Below are 16,176 nucleotides of genomic sequence, written 5' to 3'. Positions count from 1 at the left end.
TCCACTCGTCCAGGGGACAATAAACAACCCCGTCTCCTGCCAGCTCAGCACGGTTCAACGCTGGGCCCCTCGCCGTCAAAACCCAAACCCACCCCTAATAATTTCCAAATATAAACAATAAACAACGCGGCCACACGGGCCGGTGCGAGCGTAACTGACCTCGCGGGCCCACCTACAGGCCCAGCGTGCTGGTACTACTAGTGGCCAAGAATATCTTCACGGGGGCACGAGGGGCGCGGGCCCCGGTCGTCAGCGCCCCGCCGGCCCGTGACCGTGACGCCACTGCGAGATGTGAAAGAATGTGCTAGCCGTATAAATCTCGTTACCCTCACTCCGGGCCTCGTCTTCCTCGTTTCGCCAGTCGACACGCTGAAAAAATTCACGCGCTAAGCGCACCCCGCCAAATCTACCAGATGCTCTCCGGGGTGGCGCGCGCGCTAATGGCGTCAGGGTCCTGAGGTGCTCGGGGGCAAGGGAAGGCGCGGGGAGGAAGGACGGCGCTGGTGAGGCGGAGAGCTCTCGGCGGGCGGGGATGATACGGTACCAGATACGGAACGAGTATGGGCTGGCGGATCCGGAGATGTACGCGGGCCCCGGGGAAGGGGAGGAGGATGACCCGGAGGCGCTCCTCGAGGGCGTCGCCATGGCCGGACTCGTCGGCATGCTCCGCCAGCTCGGGGATCTCGCGGAGTGAGTGGCGCTGCCTGCTTCTCCGATTTTGTGTTTAAAGCGCTGTTTCCCCCCCCCCCCCTTCTTCTGAGGCTTGTTCTGTCGCAGCCGATTGTGCCCCTCCTTTTTGTTTCGGGAGGTGTTTGTCCACAGGACCACAGTGCAGTGCAGTGTAGTTTAGTTACTTATTTGGTAGAAGTTTTGGGGCGAGTTCCTCACCTTCTTCGTTTTGTTTTCCAAGCTGCATTTCACTGGCAATGGTTCGATTTTTTTAGCGGTCACTCGTGGATTTTTTTTTAGAAATGATTTCAAGGGAGTTCCATTTGAATTTCCGCACAAACTGGGGCTGCGAATCCGATTTGCATCCATTTCAGGGTTGCTGAGGTGGGTGATTGTGGGAATTAAACTACAGTGGATTTTTTTTTTGTCTGTCACGGCTCGCCTAGTAGCTGACCATAACACGAGTGATGGGATTAGACTTTGGAGTGCATATTTCTATTTCGCTATATGCAGGTCAAATCTGTTACGTTTTGTGTAGGTATATAGATCAACTGGCTTGCGCACATGGGTTGAGGTGGAAAGACGCTGCAGAATGTGAAGTATTTGACCTTGCTTGGTCACAGCTTTCTATCTCTGCAGCCAATAATCAGGGACTCATCAGAGTATTTGACCTTTGTTGGGTCTGTTGAAGGAGAATTTGCATAACCATTGGGGTTTTCTACTGGTGAAATACCTAAGGGCATTGCACTGTGAATCTCATAGCTGCAAAGAAATACTCCCTCCATTCCAAATTGTAAGATGTTTTGACTTTTCTAGACACATAGCTTTTGCTGTGCACTTACACTACATAGTAAAAGCAATGTTTTAGAAAAGCAAAGCGTCTTACAATTTGGAGCAGAGGGAGTACTTATTGATCCAATGAGAGTGCTTGCAATGTATGTGGAAGGAAAGGATTACCATTAGAGCTCTTAACTTTGTTTGCCTTTTGGTCTGCACATTAAAAATTGGGGTAATTTGAGGACGATTAGAAGAATTTGCACTCTAGTTGCTGTTTTCTCAAACTTTTGTTGTTGTTCGGTTTGAACCAAACTTTACTGCTTACTCCGGGTGTTTTTTTATATTTAAAAACGACTATAATGGTGGCCTGGCACTTTCCTTTTTGTTAACTAACTAGATATGTCATTCAAAGTACTGGCTTGGTGTAATTTTACTGATGAATATTTGTTCTATTTTTGGCTCAACTTCAGCATTCATTAAAAAAATCTTATTTAGTTGTTGTCGAGGAGTAACGGTGGTACTACTGTTTTGTCTGTTAGAGCATCTTTGTATCAGCTACTGTTCCCATTTGCTCAACTAGTCAAGTTGAATGTTGTTGCAGAATCACAGTATTTTTTTTTTAAAAAATAATTCTGTATGTTTTTTTAGTTACTACCAGTGTACATGAAAGTCCAACTATTCTCGTTAGATAAATTTTCATCTTAAGAGAAGTATTGAATAAAGTCTACAATCCAAGTAGTCAACTTGTTGAAAATATAGGAGTTTAGTTGTTAATCTCTGATACTTTCTCACCCGTCTCATAATAGTGAACATGCAGTTTTACAGTTGGCTTCTCATTCATACTGAATTGTATATGTGCAACAGGTTTGCAGCTGAAATTTTTCATGACCTTCATGAAGAGGTTATGGCTACTGCTTCCAGAGGACATGGTTTAATGCTCCGGTTGCAGCAATTAGAGGCAGAATTTCCAGCAGTTGAAAAGGCTATCATATCTCAGACTGAGCACTCAAATTACCCTCACGATGATGGTTAGCCAAAAAAAGGCTCTGCGTACCTCCTTGCTAATTGCTTTTGGATTGCTTTTATGTTTTAAAAAATCTCTCCACAATCTCTTGTAGGAACTGAGTGGCATGCTAATCTTCAACTTAATCAGAATGTGATCACACAAGGAGATATGCCTCGTTTCATTATGGATTCATATGAAGAATGCCGTGGCCCACCACAATTGTTCACGTTGGATAAGTATGTAGATGTTGTCTTTTGTGGACATTTACTATTTAAATGTTTTCTGCAATTACACACTAGGATTATTCTTCAGGTTTGATGTTGCTGGTGCTGGAGCCTCCTTAAAACGATATTCAGACCCCTCTTTCTTCAAGACAGAACATACCTCCAACATGATAGAAACAGATGTTTTAATTGAAAAGAAACCTCGTAGAATTAAGGTAAGTAAAAAAATCAATTCCTGCCAATATTTTACTAAATTAACTCGCCAATTATTGTTTTCCACTTTGTCCTGGATTCTTGGCGACCATGCCTTCTTGATTATTTTGTTCACAAAAAGAACCTGTGAAGCTGGTTGCATATTATGTTGAGTATGTTGACTTGACATTGTTTTCCTTTACATTAATTGATCTTGCCAGTCAAGCTAATTAAATTGTATGTGGGATTAGACGTTAAATTAGGACAATGATAGGTTTTGGGATTTATTGGTAATACTCCCTCCATTTCAAATTATAAGTCGCTTTGACTTTTTTGGTTTATTCACTTTACTATGTATCTAGATATAACAATATGTCTAGATGCATAGCAAAATGGATGTACTAAAGAAGTCGAAGCCACTTATAATTTGGAACGGAGGGAAGCTAAGAAGCTGTCATCTCATATTGCCTTGTGGTTTTTTAAATTGGAACTTGGTCTTTTCCCTTAGGTAAGTGCTTGTTCTGTTAGTATGTCATTATGTAGATCCGGATGCAACCAGTCATAGTTTCCAGAGAGAACAATGCTGTTAAATCAAAAACTTATTTACCTTTCTTTGTTGTTTATTCAGAAGAAGGCCATGCGATGGAGGAAAGGGGCAACTCTTGAATCATTACTCACTGCAAACTCTGAGTAAGTTTGGTGCCATTTTCTTGGGCATGACTAGTGAGCATCAGATTCATTCAAAACAACCCATTTCCAAAAGTCTTAGCTGATATGATTTTAGAATGATTTTTTTTCCATGTTATGATACATTACTTTTGTGCAAAACCTGCAGGCCTCACATCACCCCCAAGGATCGAACTTCTAGAAAAGTTCCACCTAGAACAACAAAGTTGAAATCCAGGCAACCACTGACTCCTGATCATAAAACTACTAGCAGAATCTGGCAGGAGCATCTGCAAGAAGTAATTTCATCGCAGCAAAAAATCATCTCCAGATATTCGGCGAGGCATTACCATGTGAAATTTAGATCTACTGACTCAAGTGAAACTGCATCTCCTTTTGGAGAAATGGACAATTTTGGTGCCCTTCAATCTTCTGATAAATTGGATCTGACAAAAGTTGTTCCAGTAAACGAATCTGATGACGTGGAGACTAAATCTGAACCCACTGATGGACCAGCTTACTTGGAGCTTGGGGATAATCGAATTCTGGGGAAACAACATGAACCTTTTCAACAAAATGGCATGGTCCATGGCTCAGAAAAGGTGCAGGATTGTCCAAACTTGGATGTTGGAGAAAGTAATAACAGATCACATTTGACATATGAAGAGAAACCCCTATTGGCTGGGGTTCCTGCTGATCAGAAAGATATTGATGGCCGCAGGGCTGATGACATTGTGAGTGATCAAGACAACTTCATCGATGCTTGTAATGACATGGACTTGGAAGATGAAGAAGATCCTGAAATGGAAACTGAATGTGATCCCAGTGCCAGCGTTGAACTGGTTGAATTGAACCGTCACAACAAGGAAGGTGAAAATGCATTGTATGCAGAACCTCCAGAAGTAGTTCCTGCAATAGACTCCTCAACAGAGTTGGACGATTCAAGCAGTGGTGGAGAACCAACCTGCATGGACTTGCCACTTGCAAGTGATTCTGCTCCCACAGTGTCAGCCACTAATGGTCCAAACTCTGGTTCACAATCTGGCAGACAATTGAATGGTGTTGACTGGCCCAAAGATGAAGAGCCTTCTAATGATGTGGATCTAATGGATGTGAGCTCATCATCTAGTGTAGTTTCTGAAAATGGCGATGCACAAAACAATGAGGAAGCTTTTCACTCTTTGAGTGACGATCATGCTGCTGCTATCCATAATTCGGATAAACAGTCACCCGATACATCTAGCTACTTGGATGGTAATTCTTACTTGAAGTAGCAAGTCTTTCGATAAAAAAATATTCTCATTTGTTACAGTAAATATAACTTTCTTGTTTTAGCTTTACCTCTATTTTTCGTTTACTAACATAGTTATTGTATTGTCTGATTAGATATGGCTATCGGCTGCAACAATTACACCGATAAAGCACGTCATCCAGTGGAGCATGTCCAGGATGTTGTACTGGATGATATTTCTATGGTATTGAGCAAACCTAATGATGTTTCAGAAGACGAAGATAAAATCAGTTCTGGGAGTGCTGATGATTTGTCTCTCCACCCTACCAAACCAAACCAAGAGGAAATGCAGGAGTTGAAGAAAGAATTTGATGAAGGCAGATCTCTAGAATCAGGAAGTTCACCTAGCAAACTTGCATCGCTGCCCGATAAGGATCATGTTATGTGGATGAATGATGTAGAAGTCGACAATGTTACAGTTCCTAAAGAAACCCCATCAGGTTTGGATCCTGATGGCATCCACGAGCGTCAAGATGGTATGTTGATAATTAGTTTTTATGTTTTTCCTTAATCTTCAAAAAAATGCTATAGTCGCATGCCTCACTTGATATTGCATTTTGAATGGGTATTCTGTTTATTCAGGAATTTCACCAAAACATTCAAGCATCCACAATAATGTACTGTATGAATCATATGATGATGAGATTGCTGAAGACATGCACTCTTTACTAGATGATGGCCTATCAACTACTTTCAGTAAGCATGTTGCAGAGAACCATCAAATTGTTGTGCTTGAACAAAGGACTTGTCCAACTAGCCTCAACACATGCAAGGATGATTCTATGCAAGCATGTGCCGTGGCCAGGGATTTCACTGATGCTCAGAAGCTTCCAGGAGTCATTTCAGGTGTATCAGCTTCTCAAGAGGAGACAGAATCTCATGTAGGAGAGACACTTGCACCCACGTCCTGTGCATTTAGCGATGATACTGAAGCACTAGAGATTGGTGTCCCTCTAGCCCCTAGTACTTCCTTTCTACCTAACACCAGTAGTTCCTTTGTAGACCAACATGAATCGACTGAAATGGAAGAAATTCCAGAGGTTGGTGAATTTGCGGTTGCAGAAGAATCAACTACTAGTGGATCCTTCATAGAGCAACATGAATTGACTGAAACGGAAGAAATTCCAGAGGTTGGTGAATTTGCGGTTGCAGAAGAATCAACTACTAGTGGATTTGCAAATGATGTGGTACCTCCCAAAGAGTTCATTGATTCTAACATACATCCTGAAAAGGCAGAGGTTCTGGCTACAAATTCAACGGAAGAAGCCACTAGGCTGGATTTGCAACTACAGTCTCCTTCGAGGGAAGATTTGGAAACAATGGAACCTATTCACAGAAATCTTGGGGCAGTAGATGACTCAAGAGAAGATATCTCTAAGAAGAGTATGTTGCAGACAGACAATAATCCTCCTCTTATTGCAGGGACTACAAGTGAAAAATGTAGTGGCAGGGATGATGGTACACAATTTCTAGTAGAATCTTATTATCAAGAGGAATTACTAGAAGAGGCCGGTCATAATGCTGAAGATCTCTCTCTATGCGATTTGAACAAGGATGGTGCAGTAACCCTGCAAAGTAACACAGTTGGGAAACAACCAGTGGATGCTGATCAAGATTTGGCGTGGGGGATGCACGCTCAAGATTCTAGTAGTACAAACCCGTTCCTGGATCCTGCTTACTTGATGAGCCATACTCAAATTTATCCATCTTCCAGTATGAACTGCCAACCATATTTCCCTGAAGAAGAGGATTTCCTTTCAGAACTTCTAATACAACATGACAATATGGGTGTAACTGCTGATGCCCTTTGGGAACCTGCAACTCCACCTGATGAAGCACCATTACCATCAGAAATTATGACTGAAGATGATTTCAGATCCTTCTGCCATGAATATCATGAGATAGATTTTTCATCTGTCACTGACTGTTCCCACAGTCAACCAGCCTCAGATTCTAACAAAACTCCAAATGCTTTTCTGGTCAGAGAGTCAGATCTTCCATGTTATAACTCAGCCTTGCCAGTGAAGTTAGACAAGGAAGCCTGTGTTCATTCTAAGTTCTGTTCTGAGTGTGTTGAATGTTCATGTGCTGTGGATGCACAAGGTACTACATCAATGACTGTTTCTGGTAAAGAAGATCTCAAGGACAAGGGCGAGAAAACAGGAGTAGATTCCCATTTAAAATCTCCTGAGTTTTCCAATGATAACAGAAGTCCTGAATTAAATATGCTCTCTGTTCCAGTGGTTATACAGCAGGAACTGCATGGCTTGTCTGGAGTTGATTCTCGTAGTAGCTCCCCTTTGCTGCATAAGGAGAAGACTAGTGAAGAATGCTTCTTTCCTTTAAGAAACGACGTTGAAGTGAAACAAGAGTTGGAAATCTGTGCTGACCTTGTTCCACATTCTTCTATTAATGAAAAAGTAGATGGACTGGATGTTACTGTACCAGTGGAACCAGTGGTCCATGCCTGTGCCTTGGATGAATATGACAACCAAGATTTTCCACGCCGTTCAACTGGTGAGAAGAATGAGGCCCTTCCTTTGGGCAAACCTGTTCTAGCGCAGGGGCCAGAAGTTTGTGCCTTTGGTGGATTTGAATTTGATCCTCTGATCATTCCATCACATTCAGTTGATGAGACTAAGGACAATCTTGAAGTCAGAATGAACATGATCCTCCAATCATTCCATCATTCTTTGAGAACTTCTTTTCAAGCAGAACAGAAGTCAGAATGTTGTACGTCAGGTGAACATGATTCTCAAATAGTTCCATTTCCTTTGCATGATGAGAAGATCGACGAACTGGATGGTCCTCTTTTGAGCAATGCTGATGAACTGGATCGGGGATCAAAAGTTTGTGTTCCACATGGACATGATGCTCAAATCACTCCATGTTCAACTGATGAGGATATACATGAATTAGATCACCCTCCTTTGAGCAGTTCCGCTTTAGTGGATCTTGAATCAGAAGACCATGTCTCGGATGACCGTGATTCCAAAGTCGCTCCATGTTTGGTTAAAGATAAGATTGATGAATCTGTAGATGCTCAACCAAACCTTCTTCCTGGGGAGCTAGAGCAGGAAACTCATGCACCCCCTAAATTAGACTTTCAAGTTGCTCCACAATCAGTGAAGGAATCTGATTGCTCAACTGAATTTGATTCCCAGACTGCACCATGTTCTTCAAATATACCAGTACTAGCTGACACAACAGTGTTGACTTGTATTTCTGCCATGCCTAGCAGTGACAGTGAGGAAACGAATCAGTTGTCTCCTGGTCCGCCACCCACTGTACAATTTCAAAATGATTCCTACAAAGATCCTCAAGCACCACCCCCTCTCCCTCCTCTCCAGTGGAGGCTTGGGAAGCCTCGTCTAGGACTTCTGAGTAGAAAAGGCTGTATGACTGAGCCTGCGAGCGTAATAGATCCTGTTTTGCAGGTATCAAGCCGAGAGATGGATATCAGGCTAGGTTTGCTTGATCCAACAGATAGATCTATAGAACCAGTACCCTCTCAAGAAATCAAAGAAGATAAATGTGAGAGTTCTTCGATAGATCATAATGATCAAAATGTAGATTTTGGAAGATTATCGGCAAGGGTTGACGTAACTGATGTTGCAAGGACTGAACACAGACCATCCTTAGAGGCTTCAGAGGACATTAAGCAAGAGGGGCATATTTCTTCATCAGCAACAGGAGTTGACGAACACCTGGATGCTGGGGTCACATCAACAACAGCAGATGAGAAACATCTGGATGATTCTGGAATGACAGATGGAACAGCTTTATACTCACCAGAACCTCTGTTTCCATTACCTGCATATGAACTGCAGGACCCTAAACCAGATACTAGAGAAAATAGTGAGTATCCCTGCCAAACACATGGAGCTGCATCTGGAGATGATAAGTCAATGGATGCTTTTGGCAACATGGAAAGCACCCCAGCAGGACATGTTTCTGAAAATAGGTGTTACCAGCAACATCAGCATGGTGAATCATCCTCAAAGACTTCAGACCATGAAGAGCATATTACAAATGCATCAGAGGACGGTGTTAAGCATCAGTCTGGTACAAGTGAGGCACCTTCAGACACAGCAAAGCATTCTGCACCAGGCACCCTGTTGAAAGGGAATGGCCAAGAGAGTCAAATTTTACAAGAACATAATGTGGGGAGCTCCGAGGACGATCAACCAGGAGGTCCATTGTGCAGCTTAGAATCAATGGCATCTCAAGATTATCCACATGATGAATACAATTTAGAGAGGGAAAACAGAAACCAGGCTAGCAACCCAGGCCCTTTACTGGAACGGCCTGGTGATAAAAGTGAGTTGGTCACTGGCCTTGATGAAGGTTGCTATGTGCATGCTGAGCAGCCACCTGTGATGGGATGGACTGTTGGACCTCAGATGCTTCATCCTAAATATGGTGTTTTAGTAGAAGAGAGCCAATTTGAGTCAAATATTGCCGACAATCATTTAACCAGGAAGCCTATTTCCATAAAAAACATTCCAAGGAATCCACTCGTTGACGCTGTTGCTGCTCACGACAGAAGCTCGGTAATTTGTCCTCATCCTGATCTATTTTTTCTGTGTCGTAGTTACGATCCCTGTATTAACCTAATGCCATCTATATTTTTGCAGATGAGAAAGGTTTCAGAGCTTGCACCATCAACTGACAAGCTGAAGCCTAATGAGAGAAACATGTTGCTAGAACAGATAAGAAGCAAGGTTGGCGAATGAAATGTTTTCTCCTTGAGAAACAAAATTAAACTCAAATATGTGTGCATTCTCCCTAACTTGTTTGCTGTTTGCTTTCCGATCAGACCTTCAGCTTGAAACCGGTTGCTCCTGCTAAGCCAACAGCCATGAGATCACCTGCTAGAACCAGTACTAGAAACTTGAAGGTTGCCGCTATCATAGAAAAGGCAAATGCCATCCGACAGGTTGTCTCTCTGCGCTTAACTTCAGCTTCATTTGCGCGACAAGTTAGCTTCCATTTTGATGTTAATGTTGGCCTTTTGCCGATCTCTGTTGTTCATCATATGTAACAGGCAGTGGGAAGTGACGATGAAGACGCAGATAGTTGGAGTGATACATAAATGCCCACCTTTTGCCCTCTTGGTGTTTCTTTCCACGACAGAAAGATACCAATTCCTCAAGAACATTGGGGACAGGTTGGGGATGCATAGCCATGTCATCGTTTTTGTTAGTAGTGTAATGTTAGTCTTGTGTATAGTATATGCCCATAATCCTTCTTTCTTCTTTCAGTTTTCTTTCTGTATTCTTTCGACCGATTGTTTGTATACCGGCCTGCCTCTCCCAGCAGCAAAGGCTGTTGCGGTTGGCATGATCCTAGGATAGCATGCATGGTCTATGTAAATTAAACAGTAGTTACAAGTAAACACTTATTTCATCTTCTGAAAAAAGGGGAGATAATGGCATCATCGATTCCACACAGCATAGCAGACCTTGGGTTGCAAAAATATGAAATCCAATACACCCGCTTTGACTAAGCAATTTGTTGATCATAGAGAAAAAATGGTCAACTAACAACTGGAGGCAATATTATATGCACAATGTTGGGGTTGGGTAACGTGCCGTGACACATGAAATGGAGAGTTGTGATTTACAGGCTATACAAGAACCTCCATGGAGAGGTTGTACCCGGAGACGAGAGCAGAGAGGCCGATGGCCACGAACGCGAAGAAGGCCATGCTGATCGCCGCCGCCGCCGAGTCGGTGAACAGGTTGTCCGCCGCCTGGCGCATGTAATCCGTCACCGGTGCCGACGCGGACATCGCCGATATCAAGAAGTAAGCGACGACCTGCACCAACGCTCCCAGTTTTTCCATCAGAAAAAAAGGCGAGACAGACAAGGAACGTAGTAATCGGCGGCGGTTGGCGACACGACGCCGCCAGGTTGGCCCATGGGTGGTTGGATCGGATCGTTGCGAGCCCCGCGACGCGCGGGCACACGCGCACGGCGCACCGAATGAACCCACCTGGTCTCCGGCGAAGTCGACGACGGCGGACGCCTTCCTCGCCGCGATGAGGTCCCTCCCGGAGCTGAGGCGGTGGACGTCGCGCAGGACCTGCGCCGTGGCGTAGAGCCACGCCACGATCGAGATGCCCAGGCAGTAGCTGCACGATTGGAAACTCAGCACTCGATCGATATCGAGAGCAATGGATTGCAATGGTTGATCGAGAATGGGTGCTACTGGTCGGTGTACTGACTTGTACTCGGGGTAGTTGCGGAAGTCCTGGCTGCCGCCGTGCTGGTTGGACGCCAAAACGACGAGGGCGAGGAGGGAGAAGAGCCACGCCAGGGCTCGGAGCAGCAGCCGCGCCCGCGCCGCCGCGCCGTCCATCTTCCACCGCTCCATCATGGACCTCACGCCGCCAGCGTCAGCCGGCCCGGCCCCGGCATCGCCATCGGCGGCGACCAGCGCCGGCGCGACACTCGGTCGCGCGTCGGCCTTGCCGGACTCCGACATAGGCCGGCGGATCTCGATCGGGTGGCACTGGCTGGCTAGTTGCTTTCCTCCTCGGCCGGACACACGACGTCACGACGAGGCAGAGCCGGCGAAACCGACGTGGTTGTAGAAATATAGGCGGCTGAGGGTCAGGGCTTGAGGTTGAGGGGGAGGAGATGTATGAGTGTGACGACGGGCCTGCACGGGCACGGGCACGGGCAGGGGCCGTGACGGTGACGCCGACGCCGACGTTTTTTCGGCCGGCGGCGTCCGCGATAGGGGAGCTGTGGTGCGCTGGTGCTGGACTTGCTGGTGCGTGTGGGCCCGTCGAGTGTTACTCTTTTTTTTTTGAGCAATTACTCGGGTCGTGGCTGGTTTTTACGCGACATGGGCCGTATCCTAAGCCTGTCATCTAAGGCCCATGTGTCCATGGAAGCATGCGCTCGCGCGTAGTACTTTGGAAAAAAAAATACTTCGACCTTCTCTTGTACGGTTGTACCATACCGATTACGCAAACAAGAGCAAAGCAGTTCATAACCCGGTTCCTGGGCACGGGTAGCACCACGCGGTAAGCGTGGTTAGCTATCTACCTATACGGATTGTATTGAACTGAACCATACTCCTAATTTATATATCTGTGTCTTACCAGGTTCTTATCAGGTGAACGAGCACACTACATGTGTGCTTAGCTTTTAATTTTAATGATTTTTCTAATCTCCAATTGTTTGTTTCCTTATCCAGACAAGTGTGCTTAGGATCCCCCCCCCCTCTCTCTCTCTATTTCTTTTCGTCTCTCTGTTTTGTTCATGTTTTCTTGTCTTTTTAATATTAATATTTTTTTCTAATCTCCGGTTGTTTTTTCCTTATCTCAGACAAGTGTTAGCTTCTTATTAATGATTCTTTGCAATCTCCGGTAGGATTTCCCCCTTCTCTCTGTTTCTTTTGTTTCATTTTTTCCTCTGTTTCGTTCATGTTTTCTTCGTATCTTTTTTTCACCCATTAACTTAATCCAAACATGGGTCATGAGTTGATGTGCTATGGAATTCTAAACACGAAGTGATTTTTGTATTTTTCTGGGCTAATTTTAGAATTTGAGATACTTTTATTAGGGGTAAACAACGTACTCGTCGATAGCGAGTCGATTCAAGATGACTTCATCAATTTCAAGTACCGTACGTGCTACTAATAGTGCATCAGTCTCCAGCTCCACCCGAGTCATCTCTGAATCTGCTGCAAACTCTAGCTTCTGCTTGCACAGTTGCACGTCTTGTGCTCTCGTTTTTCTGTTGGACATGTCAATTTGGCGCATGCGTTTATTAACAGGAAAAAAAAGGCACACACATTTATCAAATCAAAATCCAAAAGGGGAAAAAAAAAGGTGCACACACACTGATAACACGGTGCGCCTCAGCTTCACGAGAGAAGTGCAGGATCCACATGGCTTGTTTGTTACTTTGTTAGGACACGGGGCCTGTTTCTTAGCATCCAAGTCCTTCAGCCCACTTCGGTGAAAAAAAGAAGTACTTTGACAAAATTACGGTGCATCAACATTCAGTTTTGAGGAAGCCTGCTGAATTTGCTGGCCTCCTCCCCACCGTTTCAGGCCTGTGCAAGTCTTTAATTTCCATAGCTTGTTTCCCACACAAAATTGCTAGGTGTTCTGGTGTCCTTCGTTGTCCACCTTCTCTGACAGAATTCCTTTCTTGCCACCAATTGTTCATAAGAAAAATACGTACATTTCAATTTAGTCTCCTCATCTTTCAACTCCATAATCTGTTGCAGCAGAAACTCAGTTGCTCCCTCGCTTCTTCCAAACCAGCCAGCCGCCACACCTGCTAACAGGTTTGCACCTGAAGGACAGAATATGTTAATTAGCACCACTACTACCCTATTGGCACACAAAACCTGCATTAATCAACATATTAACACTCATAAAAATAATCTTAACATCATAATTACTAAGTAGAAAAGATATAACATATTAGAGACCTTTTACAATGGTTGAAATCGCTTTCCATCGCTTCTCATCGCCTCCACAGAAAAGCCATTTTTATTGATTTTATTTGTCGAAGGGCAATACGATCATCGCACAGCACCCTCCACTCCCCTCCCCACCCCCATCGCTCCCACCGAAGGGGCCACGCTTCGTGCCCTCGCAGCCGCAGCCGCGGCCGCCGCTTTTCACTCGCGCTCTTCCTCACAGGCCGCGGCCGCCGCCCTGCCCTCGTCGTCGCCCGCCGCCCTGGCCGAGTCCGCCGCTACCGCCCGTCCGCCCGAAGCCTCGCACGCAGCCGCAAGCCTCACAGTTGGGACGATGGCCAAGGCGCCGCAGGAGCAACGAGGGAAAGGAGAGGTGAGTGCCTGGCTCTGTTCTCTGCCTGAATGTTTGTGAAGATGCTTCGTTTTGAATTTGCGACTATCAGCGGTCCTGGCTGTTGTTGATTTGTTGCATTCTTAGCTGATAAGATCGCCAAGTGAATGATGTGTGGCTGCTTGAAATTGTTTTCGTGTAAGCAGGGTGGTCTAACATAATTCTGTGTAAAACAATCTTTTACAATTCCAGCATTATTTGTAGGGAATTAAAGTCCACATACTATGTATGTAGTAATCCCCATGTGCTCTTACAGACTTTACAGTCTTTCTTGGAAATTGGGATTCGTGAAGAGTAGATAGAATTGGATTAAGGTTTCAATTAATTTAATACCACGATTAAGAACGGAATTAGCTGAGCTTAGTAGGATTCATGAAGAAAGGCGAATGAAGCACAATGACTAGTTATATAACTTATAAGGCCTGCCATAAAAGTATATGCTTTTGTTAGATACATGTATCAAGAGTGTTTTTTCTGTTGCTAAAAACTTCATGGTTCTCAAATGCTTACTTTGGATCGCTGCTCTGTTATTTGTTGAAAAAGGCTAAACCATAATGCCTGTGTTTGCTGGCTTCTATCATCCTATGGTGGCATTAACACCCAAGCCTTGCTGTGGAAACTGGAAAGCTACCAAATGAGTCTGAGTCCAACAAGTCATCCTAGATTATTCTGACCTTCCAGCTTTCTGATTACAGAATGTTTGTGGAGAACCACCAACGTCTTCATCTGATGAAAAGCTCTGAGATGGTTAACTTAGGTTGGTACTTCTGAACCTTGTTTTGCAGAACTATTGTGGTGATTCGCTACTCATAATTGCCTCCAAGAGTTTTCCTGGATGAGTCTATTTCATATTCTAAATACAGCACCGAGAGTTGCTGAAAGAAGCGTGTACAGTAAAACATTGACTTCTACTTTTGGTATTGGTTTCAACATGTTTTTCACTCTTGGACTCTTTGTCAATTATGTTGAATATTTCAATGTAGAAGCCACATTGAATTTGTAATCATATATACTGATTGGACACAATTACGAAGGCACTTGCTGACAGAGCCAAGCAATGAGATTGAAGTTGGATCTCTGATTCAGTACTTGAGCTGAATGGAAGTTACATAACACTGTGACTGGAAAGTGTTTGAAGTCATAATTTTTCAATGTCGAAGCTCTTAGTGAAGAACTCATATTTCGTTCTATTTTTTATTATCTGTTTAGAATTTGTGGATAGATGAAATTTTGATGCATCTATTGTCTTGTTTGGATATTATTAAATGGTACCCGAATCTAACTTTTGTATGAAAAAAAATAAACTCAGAAATATGTACCCCATAATACGGGAAAGAAAACTCAAGGCTACAAAAATGAAAAAAAAACTAGAGTGAATTAATATAGGAATCGAACTCAGTCCTCCATCCCAAAGTCCCGGCCACTTACCACTAAGCTATAACAAGTTATTTGATCAAGTTGGTGCAACTTAAGGCTAAAAAACTATAGCAAATTAATACAGGAATCGAACTCAGTCCTCACTCCCAAATTCCTGGTCACTTACCACTAAGCTATAACAAGTCATTTGATCAAGTTGATGCTATATGGTTCACTTATAGGGTTATAAGGCTATAAGTTCACACTACCGAGACATGACAGCGCTAAGTTTTACAATCGTGTTTGGGCTATTAGTCCATTCGGACATATAATTGGATGTGACGGTGCTCAGTTAGGGCTATTAGTCTATTTGAACACGTTACATTAGATGTGACACTGCTCCGTTAGGGCTATTTAGTCTATTCGGACACAGCATTGGATGTGATTGTGCACATTAGAGCAAACATAATAATAGGCTGTAAGCAGACATAATGTTGAGCTTATAGCCAGTTTGGGGCTATGTATATCTTATATTTTTATAAAGCTAAACCCCATTAGGTAGGTGAGTTTTCTTTCTTTCTCTTGTCTTTTCTATTACTTTTTCCTTTTTTTCTATGTGGTGTTTTATTCTTCTTTTTTATTCTAATTTGTTACTTTGTTATATTATCTTGTTTTCAACTTGAGTTAAGCGTTTGGGCCAGCCCAACGAGGGCAGAATCAAGGAAGATGGCCGCAGCAGGCCGGCCCAGTCGAGTCTTCGAAATGAAAATATAATTAAAAAAATAAAATGCCAAACAAAAGCTCGAACTTGAGACCTTAAGATTCTAAGTCTACTAGACTACCATTGAAGGACACGAATGAAATATATATTTACATATTTTGGCATGTACTTTTTATATCTACAAAACAACAAAAATATATGCAACATGTATATGAAAGCAACAAATAAAAGACTTTTGAGTTATCATATTTTGAATTTATTTTTTGAATTGTTCAAACAAGTCAGATAGAGAAATGATCTAAACAAAATTTGTAATCTTGATGAGTTCTATAAATGTTTTGTTGACGACTTTTTCATTAGAAGTAATCTCAAAATTCAGTTTAAAGATGTCATATTTAAAATTTAAATTTTTGAATTGTACAAACAAACTCATA

At 43.3% G+C, this 16,176-nt stretch overlaps 3 protein-coding genes across 4 annotated transcripts; 2 read left to right on the top strand and 1 right to left on the bottom strand.

The window, feature by feature from the left end:
- Positions 329 to 10,272, top strand: LOC8057067 (SCAR-like protein 1). 2 transcript variants are annotated; one of them, XM_021451566.1, is made up of 11 exons: positions 329 to 690; positions 2,311 to 2,474; positions 2,565 to 2,688; positions 2,765 to 2,891; positions 3,497 to 3,558; positions 3,704 to 4,788; positions 4,921 to 5,301; positions 5,408 to 9,378; positions 9,463 to 9,549; positions 9,645 to 9,764; positions 9,873 to 10,272. In XM_021451566.1, exons 1-11 carry the CDS (start codon positions 533 to 535, stop codon positions 9,918 to 9,920), a joined length of 6,327 nt encoding a protein of 2,108 aa, XP_021307241.1. In that variant the 5' UTR covers positions 329 to 532; the 3' UTR covers positions 9,921 to 10,272. The 2 variants fall into 2 exon arrangements, with proteins under 2 accessions (XP_021307241.1, XP_021307242.1); XM_021451567.1 differs by having other exon boundaries at positions 3,500 to 3,558; positions 9,873 to 10,265.
- LOC8057384 (CASP-like protein 4B3) lies at positions 10,270 to 11,641 on the bottom strand. The gene is made up of 3 exons (XM_002463604.2): positions 11,056 to 11,641; positions 10,824 to 10,962; positions 10,270 to 10,646 (listed from the first exon to the last, which is right to left on the bottom strand). The coding sequence occupies exons 1-3, from the start codon at positions 11,313 to 11,315 to the stop codon at positions 10,455 to 10,457; spliced, it is 591 nt and encodes a 196-aa protein (XP_002463649.1). The 5' UTR covers positions 11,316 to 11,641; the 3' UTR covers positions 10,270 to 10,454.
- On the top strand, positions 11,471 to 14,855 carry LOC110431681. Its single transcript, XM_021451008.1, has 3 exons — positions 11,471 to 11,606; positions 13,367 to 13,647; positions 14,361 to 14,855. The coding sequence occupies exons 1-3, from the start codon at positions 11,471 to 11,473 to the stop codon at positions 14,406 to 14,408; spliced, it is 465 nt and encodes a 154-aa protein (XP_021306683.1). The 3' UTR covers positions 14,409 to 14,855.

This window comes from Sorghum bicolor, chromosome 1 (assembly GCF_000003195.3).
Source record: "Sorghum bicolor cultivar BTx623 chromosome 1, Sorghum_bicolor_NCBIv3, whole genome shotgun sequence".
NCBI lineage: Eukaryota > Viridiplantae > Streptophyta > Magnoliopsida > Poales > Poaceae > Sorghum > Sorghum bicolor.
The sequence above is the reverse complement of the archived record's forward strand: the minus strand, read 5'-3'. Positions and strand labels throughout refer to the sequence as shown.